Source organism: Eleutherodactylus coqui, chromosome 3 (genome assembly GCF_035609145.1).
Source record: "Eleutherodactylus coqui strain aEleCoq1 chromosome 3, aEleCoq1.hap1, whole genome shotgun sequence".
NCBI classification, from domain to species: Eukaryota; Metazoa; Chordata; class Amphibia; order Anura; family Eleutherodactylidae; genus Eleutherodactylus; species Eleutherodactylus coqui.
This window is the reverse complement of record NC_089839.1, coordinates 8328495-8351304: the sequence shown is the minus strand read 5'-3', so window position 1 is coordinate 8351304 and position 22810 is coordinate 8328495. Positions and strand designations below refer to the sequence as shown.

General features: G+C 52.0%; 1 protein-coding gene across 1 annotated transcript in view; it reads right to left on the bottom strand.

Moving 5' to 3' along the window:
- Positions 1-22810, bottom strand: part of IARS2 (isoleucyl-tRNA synthetase 2, mitochondrial) — a 69247-nt gene that overhangs the window by 25880 nt on the left and 20557 nt on the right. The window contains exons 10-12 of the mRNA XM_066595088.1: positions 21034-21124; positions 16873-17024; positions 15732-15892 (exon numbers count right to left, since the gene is read on the bottom strand). Coding sequence (XP_066451185.1) covers positions 15732-15892; positions 16873-17024; positions 21034-21124 — 404 coding nt within the window. The remainder of the gene's footprint in view (positions 1-15731; positions 15893-16872; positions 17025-21033; positions 21125-22810) is intronic.

The window sequence follows — 22810 nt, the reverse complement described above, 5'->3', positions numbered from 1 at the left end:
CGTTCTGAGCCTCGTACATCACTAATAGAGCCAGCGCTTGTAGATCACTGCTGTAGAGGAGGAGATGCCGCGGCGTTCTGAGCCTCGTACATCACTAATAGAGCCGGCGCTTGTAGATTGCTGCTGTAGAGGAGGAGATGCCGCGGCGTTCTGAGCCTCGTACATCACTAATAGAGCCGGCGCTTGTAGATTGCTGCTGTAGAGGAGGAGATGCCGCGGCGTTCTGAGCCTCGTACATCACTAATAGAGCCAGCGCTTGTAGATCACTGCTGTAGAGGAGGAGATGCCGCGGCGTTCTGAGCCTCATACATCACTAATAGAGCCGGCGCTTGTAGATTGCTGCTGTAGAGGAGGAGATGCCGCGGCGTTCTGAGCCTCATACATCACTAATAGAGCCGGCGCTTGTAGATTGCTGCTGTAGAGGAGGAGATGCCGCGGCGTTCTGAGCCTCATACATCACTAATAGAGCCGGCGCTTGTAGATTGCTGCTGTAGAGGAGGAGATGCCGCGGCGTTCTGAGCCTCGTACATCACTAATAGAGCCGATGCTTGTAGATCACTGCTGTAGAGGAGGAGATGCTGAGGCGTTCTGAGCCTCGTACATTACTAATAGAGCCGTTGCTTGTAGATCACTGCTGTAGAGAAGGAGACGCTGCGGAGTTATGAGCCTCATACATCCCTAATAGAGCCGGCGGCATCAACTCTAAAAAGGCATTTCCAATTAAAGACATTCACAGGAAGATTGATAAATGCCTGATCGCTGGAGGACTGACTGCAGGGACCAACCGCGATCCTGGCACATGATTGGAGCGGTGGTGTGCACAGTCAGCTGCCGCTCCATTCACTTCTATGGGACGCAGATAAATCAATTCCTCAGTCCCATAGAAGTGAATGGAGCTGCAGTTGAGTATGGACACGGCCACTTCATTCGCAAGGCACCCCCCGTGTGCTCATCTCAGGGGTCACTGGAGATCTGATCAGGCATTTATCCCCAATCTGCAGTGGGGTGCAGACTGACTGGAGTTGTGGTCCTACATGCACAATGCTGCTCTATTCATCAGCAATGGGACTGCGGAAGATAACCGATATCCACTGGTCAGACGTATCCCTCCTGTGGGGAGGTGGGAAACGTCTATTTTAATAATAATAATAATAATAATCTTTATTTGTATAGCGCCAACTTATTCCGCAGCGCTTTCAGGCATGGATAAATGCAAAACAATACAACAATTACAATATAAGGTACATTGGGTTAGACACAAATGGGTTGAGGGTGGTACAGGAGGTGCAGGGGTGGGGAACACAGGCAATAGGAAATATTATGTACAGATCATTTATCAGAAGGCAACCAGGGTGGAGCACCATAAGGAGGGGTGAGGGACTAGGTCAGGAGATTTGGTATGCTTCCCTGAAGAGGTGCGTTTTTAAGGCACGTCTGAAATTTCGTGCATTGGGAATTGTCCGGATGCCTTGGGGTAGAGCGTTCCAGAGGATGGGTGCTGCTCTAGTGAAGTCCTGTAGGCGAGCATGAGAGGTTCGTATTACAGGGGTGTTTAGTCTGACTGTGTTAGCGGATCGGAGTGAGCGGGCTGGGTGGTATACTGACAGGAGGGAGGTGATGTATGGTGGCGCAGCGCCATGCAGAGCTTTGTGAGTGAGGTAGAGGAGTTTAAATTTAGTTCTGCAGTGGATGGGCAGCCAATGCAGCGACTGGCATAATGCAGAGGCGTCTGAATAACGACTGGATAGAAAAATGAGTCTAGCTGCTGCATTTAGTATGGATTGGAGCGGAGCGAGTCTAGTGCGGGGGAGGCCGATGAGTAGCGAGTTGCAGTAGTCAAGCCGGGAGTGGATGAGCGCAACCACGAGCGTCTTTAGCGTGTCCGTGGTTAGGAATGGACGTATTTTAGCAATATTTTTGAGGTGCATGTGGCATGTTTGGGCCAGAGATTGGATATGGGGGGCAAAGGAGAGGTCAGAGTCCAGTGTGACCCCAAGGCATCGGGCATGCCGTCGGGGGGTTATGATGGTGCCAGACACTGGAATGGAGATGTTGAGGGGAGGTCGGTTAGAAGGTGGAAAGACAAGGAGGTCAGTTTTAGAGAGGTTTAGTTTGAGAAAAAGGGAGGACATAGTGTTAGAGACAGCGGACAGACAGTCGGTGATATTTTGGAGGAATGGTCCAGAGATCTCACGGGAGGAGGTGTATAGTTGGGTGTCGTCAGCATAGAGATGGTATTGGAGGCCGAATCTGTGGATGGTTTGTCCAATTGGGGCAGTATAGATAGAGAAGAGAAGGGGACCAAGGACTGAGCCCTGGGGTACCCCGACAGCGAGAGGAAGTGGAGCAGAGATAGAACCAGCAAAGGAAACACTGAAAGAGCGGTCAGAGAGGTAGGAGGAGAACCAGGAGAGAGCAGTATCCTTTAGACCAATAGAGCGGAGCATAGTGAGAAGGAGATTCCGATGGAGCGGTGAAAACCAAATGCATTTTTGCTGCAGTTTCTGACAGTTTTTACTGAAATGGTCTCAAAATGGCGGTGAAGATGCACGCATTTATCGCAGTGTGGTTTCTAACGCGCCATATTACCATTCCCCAAGGGCAACAATGAACACACCAACGGGAAAAAAAAAAAAAGGACAAAACGAAAGCACTGATTTCAATAGGGTTTTAGTGGTTTTGTTTTCACTATTGCAATTTCTTTGCTGTGAATACTACGTGGGGGGATGATGGGACCGGCCACGTTCCCCGCACGTACTGAATACTTCGTGCGGGATGGTAGGACCGGCCATGTTCCCCCGCACGTACTGAATACTACGTGCGGGATGGTGGGACCGGCCATGTTCCCCGCCCGTACTGACTACTACGTGCGGGATGGTGGGACCGACCACGTTCCCCCGCACGTACTAAATACTACGTGGGGGATGGTGGGACCGGCCACGTTCCCCCGCACGTACTGAATACTACGTGCGGGATGGTGGGACCGACCACGTTCTAAATACTACGTGGGGGATGGTGGGACCGGCCACGTTCCCCCGCACGTACTGAATACTACGTGCGGGATGGTGGGACCAACCACGTTCCCCCGCACGTACTGAATACTACGTGCGGGATGGTGGGACCGGCCACGGTCCACGCACATACTGAATACTACGTGCGGGATGGTGGGACTGGCCACGTTCCTTGCACGTACTGAATACTACGTGTGGGATGGTGGGACCGGCCACGTTCCTTGCACGTACTGAATACTACATGCGGGATGGTGGGACCGGCCATGTTCCCCGCTCATACTGAATACTACGTGCGGGATGGTGGGACCGACCACGTTCCCCGCACGTACTAAATACTACGTGCGGGATGGTGGGACCGGCCATGTTCCCCGAAAGTACTAAATACTACGTGCGGGATGGTGGGACCGGCCATGTTCCATGCACATACTGAATACTTCATGCGGGATGGTGGGACCGGCCACGTTCCCCGCACGTACTGAATACTACGTGCGGGATGGTGGGACCGGCCACGTTCCCCGCACATACTGAATACTACGTGGGGGATGATAGGACCGGCCACGTTCCCCGCACATACTGAATACTTCATGCGGGATGGTGGGACCGGCCACGTTCCGTGCACATACTGAATACTACGTGCGGGATGGTGGGACCGGCCATGTTCCCCGCACGTACTGAATACTACGTGCGGGATGGTGGGACCGGCCACGTTCCCCGCAAGTACTGAATACTACGTGGGGGATGGTGGGACCGGCCACGTTCCATGCACATACTGAACACTACGTGGGGGATGGTGGGACCGGCCACGGTCCCCCGCACATACTGAATACTTCATGCGGGATGGTGGGACCGGCCACGTTCCGTGCACATACTGAATACTACGTGCGGGATGGTGGGACCGGCCACGTTCCCCGCACGTACTGAATACTACGTGCGGGATGGTGGGACCGGCCACGTTCCATGCACGTACTGAATACTACGTGCGGGATGATGGGACCGGCCACGTTCCCCGCACGTACTGAATACTTCATGCGGGATGGTGGGACCGGCCACGTTCCGTGCACATACTGAATACTACGTGCAGGATGGTGGGACCGGCCACGTTCCGTGCACATACTGAATACTACGTGGGGGATGGTGGGACCGGCCACGTTCCCCCGCACATACTGAATACTTCATGCGGGATGGTGGGACCGACCACGTTCCCCGCACGTACTGAATACTACGTGCGGGATGGTGGGACCGGCCACGTTCCCCCGCACATACTGAATACTTCATGCGGGATGGTGGGACCGGCCACGTTCCATGCACATACTGAATACTATGTGCGGGATGGTGGGACCGGCCACGTTCCCCCCGCACATACTGAATACTTCATGCGGGATGGTGGGACCGGCCACGTTCCATGCACATACTGAATACTATGTGCGGGATGGTGGGACCGGCCACGTTCCCCCGCACATACTGAATACTTCATGCGGGATGGTGGGACCGGCCACGTTCCCCCGCACATACTGAATACTATGTGCGGGATGGTGGGACCGGCCACGTTCCCCCCGCACATACTGAATACTTCATGCGGGATGGTGGGACCGGCCACGTTCCATGCACATACTGAATACTTCGTGCAGGATGGTGGGACCGGCCACGTTCCATGCACATACTGAATACTACATGTGGGATGGTAGGACCGGCCACGTTCCCCGCACATACTGAATACTTCGTGCGGGATGGTGGGACCGGCCACGTTCCATGCACATACTGAATACTATGTGCGGGATGGTGGGACCGGCCACGTTCCCCGCACGTATTGAATACTACGTGGGGGATGGTGGGACCGGCCACGTTCCATGCACATACTGAATACTATGTGGGGGATGGTGGGACCGGCCACGTTCCATGCACATACTGAATACTATGTGCGGGATGGTGGGACCGGCCACGTTCCATGCACATACTGAATACTACGTGCGGGATGGTGGGACCGGCCGTGTTCCCCGCACGCAGTGAATACATCGGGTGGCACCTATCATCCCGCAGCGTTTTCTCACACCCTGGTGCTCTGGCACGGAGTTTGAACGGCTGGCGAAGGGGAAGAAATTTCCCTTATCCAACCACAACTACACTCCGTACGGCGAGCGGAGCTGCACCTATGGCTGTGCGTTTCCGCCCTAATACAGAGCATGACTGGACTGGGGCATCATCAGTGCTGACCCCCGGAGCCCCCGGCCCCCCGCGGCTCTCAGCAATCCTTCAGCCAGCTGAGGAGCAACAAAGCCTCCTGGTCCAGCGAAGCCAAAGAGGCGCCACAGTGAGACGGGCCTGCGGCTGTCCAGGCCTCTGGGGAAGCTGTGCTAGAGAGCTCCGCTGGAGCAGTCATGGCGGCCATATTGGTTGGTTCCTTCCCTGCATTTTTTTGCAGCGCTGCTATGAACCTAGGAATGTTCGTTAGTCCGGTGTCACACGGGTGGAGGCGCATTCACCCCGGCGTCTGCAATGCGTATTTGAACGATGGGCATTGCATTCTTTGTGCACACCTGTGCGCATTTGACTGTATTTTTTGCGCGCACAAAGCACACAAGCATGCGCCAGGTAAGGAAGTTAGTTCAATACACTCCATGGTCGCGCAAATGTGCAGGAAAATAGAGCATTGAGCAAATAAAATACGCATGCAATATACGCTTATGTGAACGAACCCACCGAAATCACATGGTTACATTCACTGCGTACCGCGCGGGCAATACACTGCGCAAAATATGCCTGTGGGACAAAGACCTAGATCTACTTTACCATCAGTCTGCAAGAATTCCGTGCTGCAATCTAGTGCATTATACATGGGCGCCATTGTTGTTGATGCCAACAGCTCATGCATACCTGGCACTTATACATACGCTGTAATACTGCGACTGCCTAGCCACGCCCCTTAGCAGCTATAATCTCCATTCCACAGGTGACACGAAGAAGGGCGATTATGTGTGAAAATGTAAAAAAAAACAAAAAAAAAAAAACCTAATTCCGCCATTGTTTTGGGGGTTTTGTTTTCACAGCATTCATGGTCGGCGCAATTACTGCGATTCCAAGTTTATAGACATTTTAGCACAATGGACTCTGCAGCGCCGCAATCGGAGACCTAGCACATTCGTTTTTCCCGGCAGCGGCGCTCTGTGGCGGCTCGCGTTTTGCGGGAAGAGTTGTAGTTTTTGTTTTTACCAGAACCTGTGATTTGTGAATGCTTTTTATTACATTTTTTTTGGGAGGCGAAGACAACAGAAATAGCAATTGTGACGCTACTTGTAAAAATTATTTTTACGTCGTTCACCGCGTCTGAAAAATGTTTTCATGGTGCGGCCCGTTACAAACGCGGAAATACCGATTATATTTTTTTTATTGTATTTTATCAATTTGAAACGGGTTTTTGTGCAGAAACATTGTCGCCTCTTGTTAGATTAAACTGGATTTTTTTACATTTTTTTAGTCCCTCAATAGGACCTAAAGATGTGATTGTTCGATGGCTAGGATAGTACACTGCAGTACTTGTGTAGTGCATTCTACTATGCCAACGGCACCAACCTGTTAGCGTCTATTAGGCCGAGTTGCACGGCAGACATGTAGGCCTTCGTTAGGCTTCCGTCTGCTATGGGAATCCATGGGTACCTTGCAATCATATTGCGGTGTGCCAATAAGTAGCAAGAGCAGCCCCCTGCCCCTGTCATCGGCTTACATGCTGCAGTTGCTATAGATTGTGGCATGTAAGGGGTTAAACTGCAGGGTCTGAGGTTTCTCAGTTCCTGGCTGTTGGAGCAGGAGCCTGGCTGTCAGTAGTCAGATAAGCCACCGCCTTAAAGAGATGGTTGTGCAGGTTTAAAGCCCATTAGTAAACACCGTAAAAAGGTGTATTGGCCGTCACTAAGGGGTTAAAGGAAACCGCTGCATTATTCTATAAACAGCGAGTCGGCCGTCAGCTCTGTTTATGTTGGAAACAGGAAAAAGAAGCGTAAGGACTAGAGATGAGCGAACGTACTCGGATAAGCACTACTCGTCCTGAAAGAAAGATTCGGGACGCTCCGCTGCTGACAGGTGAGTCGCAGCGGGGAGCAGGGGAGAGCGGACGGGAGAGAAGGAGAGAAAGATCTCCCCTCCGTTCCTCCCCGCTCTCCCCTGCAGCTCCCCGCTCCGCAGCGCGTCCCGAATCTTTCAGGACGAGTAGTGCTTATCCGAGTACGCTCGCTCATCTCTAGTAAGGACCGGAGTGATTGGGATTAGGGTCCTTATTGTGATGGCTGCTCTTGTGGGGTTCCGGGTGGTTGGTAGTCACAAAAAGTGGTCCAAAGAAGGACAACTGGTAACGCATCGGTTCTGGTCCAATCCATGGAGGCCGCACGGCCCGACCGTGGACATAAGGATCCGCTGCGGACATCTTTGTGCGGGGCACCACAGGACACATCAGAGGTCTCGGAGCGCCCATTCCTTGAAATCACAGATAACGAATCTTGCTTTTACCGAAGCCACACCTGAAAGCCATCAGACTAGAAGATTGACAGCCAGAGGTTCCTGGTGGAATCGTCCTCGTCAGGGCGGTTACTCCAGTATCAGGCAGGGAATGTATCTTCGGGTGTAATAGGGATATATTTGGGTCCTGATTTCCTAGAATATCATTCTTCGATATATTGATGCAGCTACAAGTTCATGAAAAGATCTGAATGATTATCAGTAAGGCCGCCTGCAGACGGGTCGGATCCGGGAGCGGGAATCCTCGCAGGGGGACCCAACCCGAGCGCCTGCAGAGAGCAGCACGGACTCACCCGCTCCCATGCCACGGCTTGTTTGCTGTGAGTGATTTCGCGCAGACAAGCCGCGGCCGTCTGCCTAGGATTGTGAGCTCTAATGCCATCCTATGCAGGCTTCCAGGGGCCGAAATGCTGCAGGGAATCCCGCCGTGGAATTTCTACCCATCTGCAGGCGGCCCCAAGGATACGATTTAATGGCGGTCGTATGACTGTCCGAGGTCAGAGTTGTACAGGGGGGCTTTAATGTTCTGGCGGGTGCGTACATAAACACGGCGCCCTATTGTGACCCGATATAACCGCTCCGCCGCCGTGACCCGGTCTCCCCGCTCCTCCCATCTGGCGCAGCCCATACACTTCAGGCTCTGAATTATTAACGCTTCTATCTGCAGCCTTCAATTAAGAAAAATCTAGAAGGTTAAAAGAATTGAAACATTTGTAGACAAGTCTCTGCGGGAAGTTATCAGCGCCGGTATCAGAGTCCGCCGTGATAAGGGCCCTCGTAAAACTTTGCCCCTGAGCATATAAAGCCTGCGAGCCGGCTCTCCCTGCACCGTGTGACAGCAGCCAATGATCGCTGGGAGACGGAGGAAGACGAAAGTTGTCGGACCGGAGGCTGAGTTACAAGCATTGCTAGGCAATCACAGTTCCTGGTCTTCAGTGTGACTGCGACGAGAGGCGAACGCTGCACCCCGCGCTCCCGCCATGACTCAGGTAGGCGTCTGCCGACTCAGGAGGCTCCGTGCTGCATGTCTAGGTGATCTCCGTTAGCTGGGCAGCTAAATACAGGCTATTGTTTTCTGTTGTCAGCCAGTTTCTTATATTGTCTCTGACTTTATTTTACACCTAACTGAATACAATATATTGCTCTCTGTTATCAGCCTGCTTAGATTAAAGGCTTCCTTTATATCTGCACCAGTCATATTACAACCAACAGCAATGCTACCAACTTAAAGGGACAGCGTCGTACCTTAATTTCCTGCTAAATACCATCTATTGTTCCCTGTCATCAGCCACGGGGAGAGGCATTCAGTGAAATCCCAGCCCTCATTCCTCTGTCCGGGATGATGATGGCCGTTAATGCAGTGTAAAGGCAAGCCAAGAGTTAACGCTGAGGTTTGCTGGATGCATGAAGGGACGGACGCTTAACCCTTTCTCTACTGCGAATGACCCCTCGCATTCTTCCTTTGGTGTAGACAGGGTGTTGGCGGTGTGTTTGTAGTTGTTAACCCTTTGGTACACAGGGTGTGACTTACCAGCCCTGTAGGAACATGTGACCTGAAGTGTTCTCCATTCATCTCGTTTTACAGGTGTGTCAACAAGCAGGACAAAAGGCGAACGCGATCCGGCACGTCGCGGCGGCGGCGGGAGCCGAGGGTAGTGCCTATCAGGTGTAACAGCAACTCCATGTGGACGGCTGCGGACTCCAGTGGAGATGCTGTTACTTTTGATGGGCACTTGCTGGTCATCTGACGGGGAGATCGCTGGGCGATGGCGTCCCACCAGCTTCTGAACAGCGACAGAGAAAGTCAACGGTGCATGCTGGGAGTTGTAGTTTCACAACACTAATGCAATCGGCACAAGGGACGATCATCAGCGCAGGACTAATTGCAAGGAGGACATCCTCACTGACCGGTAACCAGAGCGATGACCTATGAATTGACAGCCATTGGAGTTACGTGGGTGTCTGTCATTTCTGTAGGCCAAAATTCTGATTACTGTCCTCGGCGCCACCTATGGGGGATTGTGTTATTGAGGGGTCTTCATCAGGATGAACGCAAGTAGCTGTATAGCGTAATATAATGTATAGCAATGTTGGTTGATTAATAATTACCACCTATACTAAAGGGGTTGTCCAGTTTGCACTACTAATGACCAATCATAAGGATGGGCGGGGGTCCGTCAGCCGCTACCCCTGGCAATCTGTCATTGGCGAGCGCACTACTACATGCTGCTGGAAACACACAGCTCCATTCCCGCTCCAGTGGCGCAGGTCGGTATTGCAGGCGAAGCTGGCACTGAATACATGTATTCTACTGTACGGCTGGGGATACTGTATATTTAACCCCTTCTATTCATGGCTTTTGTTAATAAATGTCGATTTTACTTCTTAATAAAACTTGAAATGTATCTTACGCTGCGGTGAAGAACACTCCGGGGTCTGATGAGACGACTTCTAATAGATATATCAGTGTGAAGGTCAGTAATATGTTGTATATTCTCGTGTACAAATAGTTTTCACTATAGAGGTATTCCCCTCCTGTCCTGCGCAGGAAGTAAGCCCGCCTGCACACGAACGGGTGGGATTGCGCATGTGGGAGGCCGGCCGGGGCCGCTGCATACCTGTCTTATCTTTTTCTGTACTGCGGATGGTCACAGCGAGCTGCCGTCATACATGCGCAGTATAGTTTGTTTTTTTAAGGGTTTGTTTTCCCTGCACCATCGCCAGGCGATGACGCGGCTACCTGCGATCTGTCCACAATGTCAATTGCTGACGGGCCGTGGGTCGGACAGCTTACATTGACTTCAATGGAAGCCGTCTGCATGGACGCCGCACAAAACTAGAGCAAGCTGCGATTTTTCCTTTGCTCGCGTAAATCGCAATTAGTTTCCACAGCATGCTATGACCGTAATTTGCTGTAGATCCGCGGTGCGGACACCGACCGCGCGTTCCACAATACAAATCTGTTCGTGTGCAGGCAGCCTAGAGCAACAAGCGCCATTGATTTCAATGGGAGTAAAGCCAGCGTTCGGACTTCCTCCTCTGACCACGTCTGCCCCCCACCGCCCCACCCCAACCAGGCCATCAACTACTGAAGACATATCCAGATCATAAGTTAAAAAAAGACCGGAATACCCCTTTAAGGCGCGGTGCACGCTAGCTGTAAGCACGAGCGGCGCCCGAGACATCAGACGCAACTTGCTTCAGACTGACTGACGTCCCTGTGCGCCCGGCACGCTTCCTCCCCGAGTCCTCTCCTGTGGAACTGATGAGCACGGGACTCAGGGGAGGAGGATCCCGGCTGCACACTGACGTCAGTGTGCGCCGGGATCAGCGGTAATAGCGCGATTACCAGTGGGGAGCTGTGGCACCCCAGCTGGAAACCGCTGCAGTGGTGAGCGCCGTCGGCACGCTGCAGGCCACATAACATGAGGCAGCGGGCCTTGTGTTTGACACATGTGGCTTAAACCATATACTGCAATACTTCAGCAATACAGTACGTGGGACTTTACTACAGATGGCAGATTTTGCAGGCGCAGCTCCCATGCCATCCATTGCTATACCAACCAATGCTGCTGCACTACAGACAGACCCGTCTGCTGCGACAATGTCCACAATGACCGTTCAGTCTAGTTCAGCTGATCGCCGGGGATCCCGAGAGTGGACTGCTGCTGATCAGCTACGGTAGTGGGGACCTATCCTGAGGACAGATCATCAATAATAGGGTCCCGGACAACCCCTTTATTGGGGTTCTCTCGTCTAGAACAACATTTTCAAACATCCCATTAGAGTTAATGAGGGGGATCCCTGGTTTCAGACCTTCTGCTGGAGTGAACAGCAGCTTCGCCTTTGGGGGACCTAGTACAGTATCCTCTTATAGATGAGAGGAGTGTAATGCTTCTTTTCCCCTGTGGGGGTGCTGCAGGGAGACTGAACATTTACTGGTGGATTCACCCAGAGATAGCAGAAGAACAAATACCCGTGGAGTACTGCAGCGGGTCAACGCTTGGTGCCGTTCCTTCACAGGATCAGCAGCGGCGCCGTATACATGCATGGCCGCGTTTTCTTACCGGCGCGTTCACAAGTTGTGGGAATGCTGCGGTTCTGTTGAACGTCCGCAGCGAATCTGCAGAATCCACTGTGTTTTTTTTACTCTACATGTGACGCGGATTCGCTTTTATCACTTTGACAGCTTCTCCGCAGCACGCGGGCGCTACCCAACGGGGCTCTAGCACCAAGATGCCGATGACCGGTCCTCACAATAGGCCACCAATATCTGACTGACGGGGGTCTAAGAGTCAGGACCCCCACTGGTCATCTGAAGGGGCATGAGTGTATACCAGGCATACGCACGGAGCTGCACTTAGGTCATGTGACCGATGAACGAGACACGACACGCCTGAGCAGCAGCGGCGAGCAGCGAAGCTCCGTCTGCGTCTGTAAGGGAGAAGCGCTCATGTAATTGCACCCTCATTCATTAATCAGTCCCCCGACCGAGGGACCAGGAGACTCTGAAGGAGGCTCCGAGGATTAGTGGGATTTCCCAGCATCCTCTGAGGCCGGTCAGACAAGGACTTTCCTGATGACAGACCGCAGAGGAGACTGGGGGCCATTCGCACGGGCGAGTCATTTCATCAGCGTTTATAACCAAGTAACCCCGCACAATACCACAGAGGGGTGATTATAGGTCCCTTTATTATTTTAATACAAGGGGTCCTATTGAAGCGGGCTTGTCTTGTAACCCTTTAGTACAAGCTACAAGTCACGGCGCCCGCGGCTGGACCGCGTCTCCCATAAATCCAATCAGTCCACTGACTATATGTTCACAGATCTCGTCCTCCGGTCACCAAGAGCGCCAATCCTTCACCCTGCACGGTTTGTGGAAGGCGTCGCTTCGCCGGAGCCACAAAGTGAAGCCAACGACCCCGGCCAGACGCCAGCCAATCAGAAGAGCAAATTTGCAAGTCAAAAACACGTCCCAGCCGTTCCATCATCCGACTAGAAGCAATTCCCTTCTTTCCCACTAGGGATCCGCAGTTTAACCCCTCGTCTTCTGTATCACTATAATGACTCCGCTCTGTCAATCAGCTCCTTTCGAATTCAACTCTAAGCCGGTGTTGCCGGTTCCTATAGGACCTATGAACGTCAGTGGGGTCCCTCACCCCGGACCCTCTCTATGACCCAGAATGCAAAGCTGCCATCTTGTTATTACAGGACGACGGGTCGTGCACAGCCTGTAATACCCATCTCCTGCGGGGGAATGTCAGGCTGAATGCCCCAAGCCGCGCGTTCTGAAGAGGGTTGTGAATCCCGGCACAATAGCTAACATAGTTCACCCGCTTCCCATCATCGCATGCATGGCCGGCACATCCATAGGGACCAAAACATTCCCCAAACCGAGGAGATCAGGCAGATGTCGTACCGTAGTCATCCCCACCACCAGGGGGCGTAATATGAAGCGGAGGTCAGGCTGTTCTATGGAAACAGTTGCCGTTCTGCTAGCTGCCCTTGGAAACAGTAGTTTAATACATTCCTGCTGTCCGTCACACAAGACCCCCCGGCTTCCACTACACAACGGGCTGCACCTCTGTGGCCGCAGCCGGCAATCAGTAGCTGAAACTAGGGAATCGCTACTAAATGTCGCCGCAGCCTCAAGCCACCTTAAGGACGTATTCAGACGAGCGGCGATCCTGGTCCATGAAGCAGTACTAATTATGATTTGTCTGTATGTCGGTTCCATCCGCATGCATCGGGTCTGGTTCTTGGGCGACGGCCATGTTTTTTCTCACGCAAATAACAAAACAAGGAGGCCAGTTATTCTTCAAGCTGTTTAGTAATGATCAGCGCAGACTGAACCCCGAGGTCTCCCGGGCGACACGGTTTGTTTCTGCGCACACACTGACATGAGAGGTTGGACCATAATGGGACCGCCTCTCTTTCCCCCACAGTCCGTGTAAACCCCCACAAGCCCACATAACGCCATTAGCCGTATGGCGCCCGCGTTTAGTCAGCTGCAAATGCGGAAGTAAAAAAACAAAATCACCTGTGTGAACGAGCGCCTCCAGCACAAAAACCGGACTGCAATCTATAAAGTCTGCAGCGATCCAATAAAAACATGCATGTAGTGTTCACACAACGGACACGAAATGTGAGACTTCACCCCTAAAACCCATGAGGTCAGTACGATCCTGAGCCCTGCTGCTACAGGGGGTCCTGCAGGCGGCCCACCGCCTGATCGCATGCATGCACCCTGATAGGGCATAAGAACAGGGTTATCATGGAGCGGTGGTCTCATGTGTGCCCACCACTGCTTATAGTCGGCGATGCTCCGGAGCCCCACTCTGATCGGCAGAGGGTCCAACCGGTTACACCCCACCGATGAGCCTTAAAGGGGTATTCTGGTTACTAAAGGTTTTCTCAAGTTTTCACTCATCTACTGGTGAAAACTATTAGATCAGTGGGGGTCCAACCGCTGGCGCCACCATAACTCCCAGCATGCCCGCTGCCTTGGGGTCATATTTGATTCTGATCTCTCTTTTACCCCCTACATCCAATCTCTGGCCCGAACATGTCAGCTGCACCTCAAGAACATCGCAAGAATCCGCTCTTTTCTCACTGTGGACACGCTAAAAACGCTCCCTGTTGCCCTCATCCACTCCCGGCTCGATTATTACAACTCACTGCTGAGCGGCCTCCCCGCACCAGACTCTACCCTCTCCAATCCATCCTGAATGCGGCAGCCAGGCTCATCTTCCTGTCCAGCCGCTACTCGGACGGCTCTGCACTGGGCCGGTCACTGCACTGGCTGCCCGGCAAATACAGAATTCAATTTAAACTTACTACCCTAATCCACAAAGCCCTCCACAGCACAGCGCCCCCCTACATTGTATCCCTCATCCATAGCACAGCACCCCCCTATATTGCCTCCCTCATCCACAGCACTGCATTGCCCCTACATTGTATCCCTCATCCACAGCGCAGCGCCCCCCCATATCGCCTCCCTTATCCACAGCGCAGCGCCCCCCTATATCGCCTCCCTCATCCACAGCACTGCATTGCCCCTACATTGTATCCCTCATCCACAGCGCAGCGCCCCCCTATATCGCCTCCCTCATCCACAGCACAGCGCCCCCCTATATCGCCTCCCTCATCTCAATCCATCACCCAGCCCGGGCTCTCCGCTCTGCTAATGAAACCAGACTGAGCGCCCCTCTAATTTGAACTTCTTATTCCCGCCTCCAAGACTTCTCCAGAGCAGCACCGGTCCTCTGGAACGCACTACCAAAGGCTACCCGAGCAATCCAGGACTCGCAGAACTTCAGGCGTGCTCTAAAAACGCACCTCTTCAGGGAGGCATACCGCATTCCCTAACAAAAAAAAAAAACCTCTCTGTACTCTGCCTGATAACATGCTCCCTGACCTACTGACTGCAGTCCCTGCTAGCCATCATAAACCGCTCCTGCAGTCATACCGATCCTGCCATCACACGGCTAAATGTCTGACCATTGTCTATGTGTATAACATCCCTCACTCTCCACCCCGCCATACCGTACACATCTCCACCCCGCCATACCGTACACATCTCCAGCCCCTTTACCTTCTGTATCCCCTCATTACCTGTAGTATGTAAGCTCGTTGGAGCAGGACCCTCACCCCTATTGTTTCCATCACCTGATTACTATGTAACTGTGGTTCTGTAATGTTTGTACTTTTGTCTTTCTGTATCCCCGGTCTATGTAAGCGCTGCGGAATATGTTGGCGCTATACAAATAAAGATTATTATTATTATCCCGAGAACAGGGGTCCCATTTCACCCGTCTTCCTCACTTCCAGGTCACAGACTAGAGGGCAGGTCAGGCTGCACTCACTTCAATGGGTCTGACATAACCATCCCTGTAACTTCATGGGTCAAACTCCCTTACATGAGGCGATGATCAGACGTTAACGTTTGTTTGCCCGATTATCGGTCCATGCCAATATGCCCCAATCAGCACATAAATGCTTATTCTTCAGCTGATGGGGTCAAACGAGGGCCGTAACGATCATTTGTCCCCAAACCGGCGATCCTTTGTCATATGTGGACAGCTGAACACGTGCGATCAATATGCAAGACGGACCATCAGCACTAGCCAAGGACCGGCCCACGTAGAAGGACCTTTACTAATAAGACCCCAGAGTCCCTGCACATACCATGACTGTGACTATAACACAGTGTACCTGTTGAGGAGAGTGTCCCCGGTCTCCTTGTGGTAGAACACGGGGATGGGGACGCCCCAGCTCCGCTGCCTGGATATGCACCAGTACGTGCGACGGCCCAGCATCTCTATCATCCTGTTAGCGGCTGACGCCGGCGTAAACTTCACTTTCTTCAGGACTTCCTGCAAATAAGTGAAGACATTTAATGTACTGAAATACAAGAACACAAACAGGTTACCTCATTACAACCCAACAGAGGCTGCATTAGGACCTCCGAGGGTCCCGGGATGGTATGATTACGTGGTACAACGGCAGCAAGATCTGTGATATAAACCCATTGATATACAACCCCATCCCCACCGCCAGACCCCGCCGTCAGCTCTACACCTGGTGACATCCCCCGCGCCAGACCCCGCCGTCAGCTCTACACCTGGTGACATCCCCCGCGCCAGACCCCGCCGTCAGCTCTACACCTGGTGACATCCCCCGCGCCAGACCCCGCCGTCAGCTCTACACCTGGTGACATCCCCCTCACCAGACCCCGTCGTCAGCTCTACACCTGGTGACATCCCCCTCACCAGACCCCGTCGTCAGCTCTACACCTGGTGACATCCCCCTCACCAGACCCCGTCGTCAGCTCTACACCTGGTGACATCCCCCCACCAGACCCCGTCGTCAGCTCTACACCTGGTGACATCCCCCCACCAGACCCCGTTGTCAGCTCTACACCTGGTGACATCCCCCCACCAGACCCCGTTGTCAGCTCTACACCTGGTGACATCCCCCCACCAGACCCCGTTGTCAGCTCTACACCTGGTGACATCCCCCCACCAGACCCCGTTGTCAGCTCTACACCTGGTGACATCCCCCCACCAGACCCCGTTGTCAGCTCTACACCTGGTGACATCCCCCCACCAGACCCCGTTGTCAGCTCTACACCTGGTGACATCGCCCCACCAGACCCCGTTGTCACCAGGTGTAGAGCTGACATCTGATGGTTTCTGGGGTCTCCTGTGGGATCCTCTCCTTTATACCTAATGCTCACACATCACCTGACTGCCTTGGACTGCTGGGGGGCACATACTATTGTCCACACAGTGTATATAGACGAGATGTAATCCCATACAGAGTAATGGATGCTATAATCCGCGCCGGCTCTTACCAGAGCTTTGTCCTTTATGTTGGCCGTGTTCACAAACCACTGCAGACTGGCACGGATGATGATCGGCTTCTTGGTCCTCCAGTCGTACGGGTAACTATGAACAAAACTCTCCTCCTTTATCAAGTTCTTTGTACCGAGGAGCATCTGAATGACTAGAAGAGAGAAGGAAGTCTAAGCAGGCGACAGACAAGTCACACGGACCTTCCTACAGTCAGGGCCGAGCAGCGGAAAATCTGTTATCTGGTATCACCAATGCATCCTTGTATACGGAGCGAAGGAGGTCAGGAGGCATTGAGACCGACACATGATATATCTGGTTATGTAAAAATATATGATAGACAGATGCACTATGGAAAATGTAATAGGGGAGAACAGTAAAGGGCTGTCCAGCTGTGAACTATTCATGGCGTATCATCCATACTAGATCAATGAGGCCACTGACTCATGCCAAATCACCCGTTCACTGGGCCAGTGCACTCATGTACTTGGCTGTATTCATACTATAGTGGCCAGACTTGGTATTGCAGGCTTAGTTCCCACTGAAATGAATGGGAACTTTGCCTGCAATACCCAACATGACCACTGCAGTAGGAACGGAGCTGTCTGCTTCTTGCAGAAATCTACTCAGGCCACAAGCACACCCACCCAGTAAACAGCTGATCAGTGGTAGTCCTGTGCAACAGACCCAAGCAAATGTATTATTGATGACCCATCCTGGGGATATGCCATCAATAGTTCACAACTGTACAACCCTTTTAAGGCTAAGTTCACACGTGGTGGACATCTGCACAGCCGAGAAGGCCAGAAACTCTCCAACAAATTCTGGACGGGTAACATGATGATTTTGCCACCAATTTACTTTGAATTGTAACTAGTCAGAGCCCCCCAACAAATCCTAAGGCCCCATTCACATCCATTCAGAGCCTCCGGCTTAAAATCCCAAGCGCAGTGACAAGATTGTTTAACTCACCCTAAAATCCCTCGTCTTGTTTATTGGGGAACACAGCTTGGACTGCAGGCATATCTACAGCCACTAGGAGGCAGACATGAAGCAAAAAAGTGTTAGCTCCTCCCACTAGTTACAGCCCTCTTGCCAGCTTGTATGCAAGCCGTGGGAGCAACAAGCAGAACAGAAACCGGTTAAAGTAAAACCTTAGACCTTAAACTAAGTATTAGAGTTCAGACCCTTGTGCAACTCCAGAGGGAGCGCTCCAACAAGGGGAAACGCTTAAAAACACTTCAGATGGGTGCTGTGCCCCACCCCCACCCCACCCCAATGAACGAGACGAGAATGATTTTATGGTAAACACAAAAACTTTCCTTGCCCATTGCAATGGGGGATACAACTTAGGACCATGGGATGTCCCAGAGCAGTCCGTCAGGGGTGGGGAAGAGTAGATTAAGAGATATGCAGTTTATGGTCATCAGTGGATGCAAACATATGATAGAATATGGGGAGGGTGTGCAGAGAAGCAATCACAGAGCCGAGTCACCGCTGCGTACCGCCCAAGATGCACCTACTGCCCGAGTAGAGGGGGCAGTAACCCGGAAGGGAGGCTCCCTGCCCTCTGGTACAATAGGCCTCCACCATTAGCGACCTGATCCAATAGGAGATAACTTATTTGGAAGCCAAAAGGCCAAGTCTCGAGCCGTCTGGAAGAGAATAGCAGTAGAAGACACTTGGTTCAAGCCTTAAAGATATGCCTCTCCCAAGTCCAATTTATGGAGAGCGAATTCCCTTGGGTGGGTGGTGGAGGGACAGAAGGAAGGCAAGATGATGTCCTCATTGATGTGGAAGGCCAACACCACTTCAGGTAAGAAGGAGGGCACGGGATGTAGAACCACCTTGTTGTGATGGAAGACGGTGAACGGAGGGGTGGCTGATAAGGATGTGAGCTCAGAAACCCTGCGGATGGAAGCGATCGCTACCAAAAAGGCTACCTTGTAGGACAAAAGACAAGATGGGATGTTGTGCAGCCGCTCAAAGGGGTGACCCTGCAGTGCGTCCAGCACCAGATGAAGGTCCCACGGAAGGACAGGACAACGGTACGGAGGAGCAGCTCCCTATAGAAAAAGGACTAACGGCTGACTTTGAGGCCAGAGGGCGTTGGAAAAGAATGGCCACCGCCGATACCGAAGCCTATGTCCAACCCTTCCTGGAGGAAAGATAGAAGGTGAGATAGCGAAAATGCATAGGATGGAAGTCATGTTGTTCGCACCAGAGGAAGAACGTCTGCCAAACACGATGATGAAAGCAAGAAAACTGTTCTCCTGAGTTTATCATAGTTTCATAGTCCTGAATCCAGGCGCCTGAGATGTCAGCAGGCTAGGTCGCCCTGAATAGGGCAAGCCGTCCCCCCACCCTAGATGGATTGATGGGGGCTGCCCTTTATGCAGAAGATTTTGTGGATTGGGGTCGGGGACACTAGGAAGGCCGTGGTTTAAAAAGAGGGCCTTCGATGGTATTCGGGCGTTTCAGTCCTGCGAGGATTACTTGTCATCTAAGGTCCTGAGACTGGTCAACAAACAGAATGAAACGGAGACCGTTTATTCTGTACAGATCTCGCACGGCTGGATTCGTTCTATGGAAGATAGAAACTCTTCCCACCAGCGGCCCCAAAAAGAATTTCTTCCAGTTTGGCACCAAGAAGGCGCGAGCCGACAAAGGGTAAATGTGTCAATGACCTCTTACAGACGGCACCTGTAGCCTAAGCTTTGAGCCGTAGAGTCCGGCAAGAGGTTAACGAAGCTGCTGAGGCGCAAGCCAATAGTCTGGCCATATCCAGGGAGGCCTCAGATAGGCCAGGCGGAAAAGTTGATCCCTACTGGTCCAGGCAGAGGCAACAACAGGCCAAAGTGCCGAACGCAATGCCTTGAAGGAGGCTTTGGCGTGGGAGTTTGTAGAGGCCATGAAAGGAGAAGGGGGCAACGGAATCCGCCAGCACACCTTAAGAGTTATACTGATCTGCCCAGTTGCAGAACTACCGGTAGGGAGGTACGCTAGAGGAAGGGGGTTGTGGGATGAATGGTGGTGGTGACAGTCGGGGGAGAGAGAAAAAAGGTGACAGAAGTTGGGATACTTACTCCGGCAGAGAAAATACTTACCTTTCCGCCCCAAGGGATATAGCTCCAGGTGTCCACCACTTTGTGCCCTAGGACTTACCTGCCTTTGAGAAGAAAGGGATTTCTCCAAAGTGGGGGCCACTATGGCTGGCAGGTTTGACCATGCTCTCTGTCCTGTGGGGTCCAGGCAGGCAACACAGTGGTTAACGCCAGTCTGTTCACCCTCCTTAGTGGAGGAACAGGGAGAGCTCTGTATTTCCAGAGCCAGGAAGCTGACAACTGAAGATTGATGGAAGGAGAGGTTTGCCTCTTACAATCACCAAGCTGAAACTGGCTAGCTTGGTGCCTGCAGGAGGAGTATATAGCTGGCCGGAGGAGCTGACACGTTTTCTGCTTAGTGTCCGCCTCCTGCTGGCACTACCTATACCCATGATCCTAAACTGTGTTCCCCAATGCAACAGACAAGCAAGCACATTATACTGCACCATTTCATTCTGGAACATTTCAGGGAAGCATGTCAGAAATCGAAAAGACCCCACTGCAGTTAACAGGGTCTATTTGACACCATTCCGGTCTGGCAAATTATTGCAGATGCCAAATGCAGGTGTGAATATGGCTTTAGCGAAAACCCTTTAAGAAAAAAATTCTGTAGCACAGGAACCATATAAAATAAAGATATAAGCAGTACTCACCTCCTTCAGCGGCTCCATGTCCAGGGTTGGAGCTCCGATCTACGACAATCTGAAGCTGGGTGCGATCACATGCCGTTCCTTGTACATGTGACCAGTCGGCCAATCACAGAATTCAGAGGTCACTTGCAGCTCATCACAGAATGACCGCTGAAGCCAACAATTGGCCAAAGGTCACACGCACAACAAAATGTGCATCCCACCGGCTTCTCAGAGATCAGGGCTCCAGCGCCGGACACTAAAGGAGGCGATTGTTGCTCATTTCTTTATTTCAGTTCCACAGCCATAGAATTTCTAAGTCCTGGAAAACCCTTTAAAAAAATGCTAAAAATGCAGCAAATTGCTTGTTTCATTGTATTTTATGTGATGATTCTCCTGCATTGTCAGACTTCATATAAAGCGTACACACCGGCCTCATTTCCATCTTCAAGCACCACTTTACTTTCCAAATCAGCTCCTGCATCTGCAGTAAAGCGTCCGGCTTCATCCACCAGGCAGTCCTGCAGAACGCAAGCAGAGAGATGTGAGGCGCGGGAAAAATTAAAAAAAAAAAAAAAAAAAGCTAGAAAAGCGCAGTGTTAGAAACGCCACAGTCAAAGGCTTCTCTGAGACGTCCCATTGAAATGAATGGAGGAGATTTACAGCGTTTTAGCGGGCGTTTCAAACGTTGCGGTAAACACTGTAAGAACGCTCCTATGAGAGTGGCCTAAAGGGTCATTAATAGAGATGAGCGAGCGTACTCGGATAAGCACTACTCGCTCGAGTAATTTGCTTTATCCGAGTATCGCTGTGCTCGTCCCTGAAGATTCGGGTGCCGCTGCGGCTGACAGGTGAGTCACAGCGGGGAGCAGGGGAGAGCGGGCGGGAGAGAGGGAGAGAAAGATCTCCCCTCCGTTCCTCCCCGCTCTCCCCTGCAGCTCCCCGCTCCGTGCCGGCACCCGAATCTTCAGGGACGAGCACAGAGATACTCGGATAAAGCAAATTACTCGAGCGAATAGTGCTTTTCCGAGTACGCTCGCTCATCTCTAGTCATTAACAAACAATTTGTGGTTTTCGTTGGCAGTTTTGCCGATCAGCACATGGGCCAAGTACTTTATTTACCTAAAATTAGGTTTCTGTTCTGAACAAATCCGTCTCAGGTGCCGTCCTCCTTCCCCCCAGCTCGCTGTCCGCTGTCTGATATCTTTTTATTGACAGGTAGGACAGAGTAAGGGATGAGCCATTGGTGCTCAATCAGCTGCATCCAAAGAGCAGAGAGGAGGTGGAGGGAAAGACTAACGCATGGAGAGCTGCAAGTAGAGATAATGGTAAAATCCTCTGCGGCTTACACTCAGACACACTGCGAATGCCCATTTTACACTGAATGAGATGTGAATGATTCTTGTTTGCCCAAGCGAACGAGCCGGTGGCATTCTTCACTGAAACCCTACTGCAAAATACCACAAGTGAAAAAAATACCTCCAAAAACCTTTAAAAGGGGTTGTACCAGAACAACAAGTTATCCCCAGTGTACAGGATATCCATCGGATGGGGAATAACTTACTGATCGTGGGGTGCTCACTGCCAAGACCCTCGCCAATCTCAGAATCATGGGAACACACTGCAAGGAGTGGGGGGGGGGGATTACTGCACCCCCTGCAGTGAGGAGGAAACTTAGCGGAGCGCTGGTCGTGCAAGCACACTAATGGTCCACTCACTTTCAATAGGACTACGGATATAGCCAAGCGGCGCCCTCTCTGGTATCTCCATCAGCCCCATTGAAGTGAATGGAGGGCTGACCGCCCATGCTCAGTCAGCACTCACTTCATTCTGACATCACTGTATGGAGGAAGCCACCCCTGCAGCAACAAGCAAAATAGGACACGGGAGTCCCGATCTGGAGATCGCTGGGAGTCTCAGTAGCAAGACCTCTGACAGTCAGTAAATTATCCCCCATTCTATAGATAGGGAATAACTTATTTTAATACAACCCCTTTAAATGGAAAGAACGAGGGAGCGCTTATCAAGATGTTCATTTTCTTCATACAGTTAACTAACAGCCTTCACTTCCTTTGGAGGATCCTTCGCCTCGGTCTGCGCTGGATGCTCGACATCTAGGCGGAGCACACAACTCCCCGGCTTCCATGTTCAAAGCATTGCTGCAATGCACATATCATGTGGTGCAGCGAGGAGCCCATACCGAGACT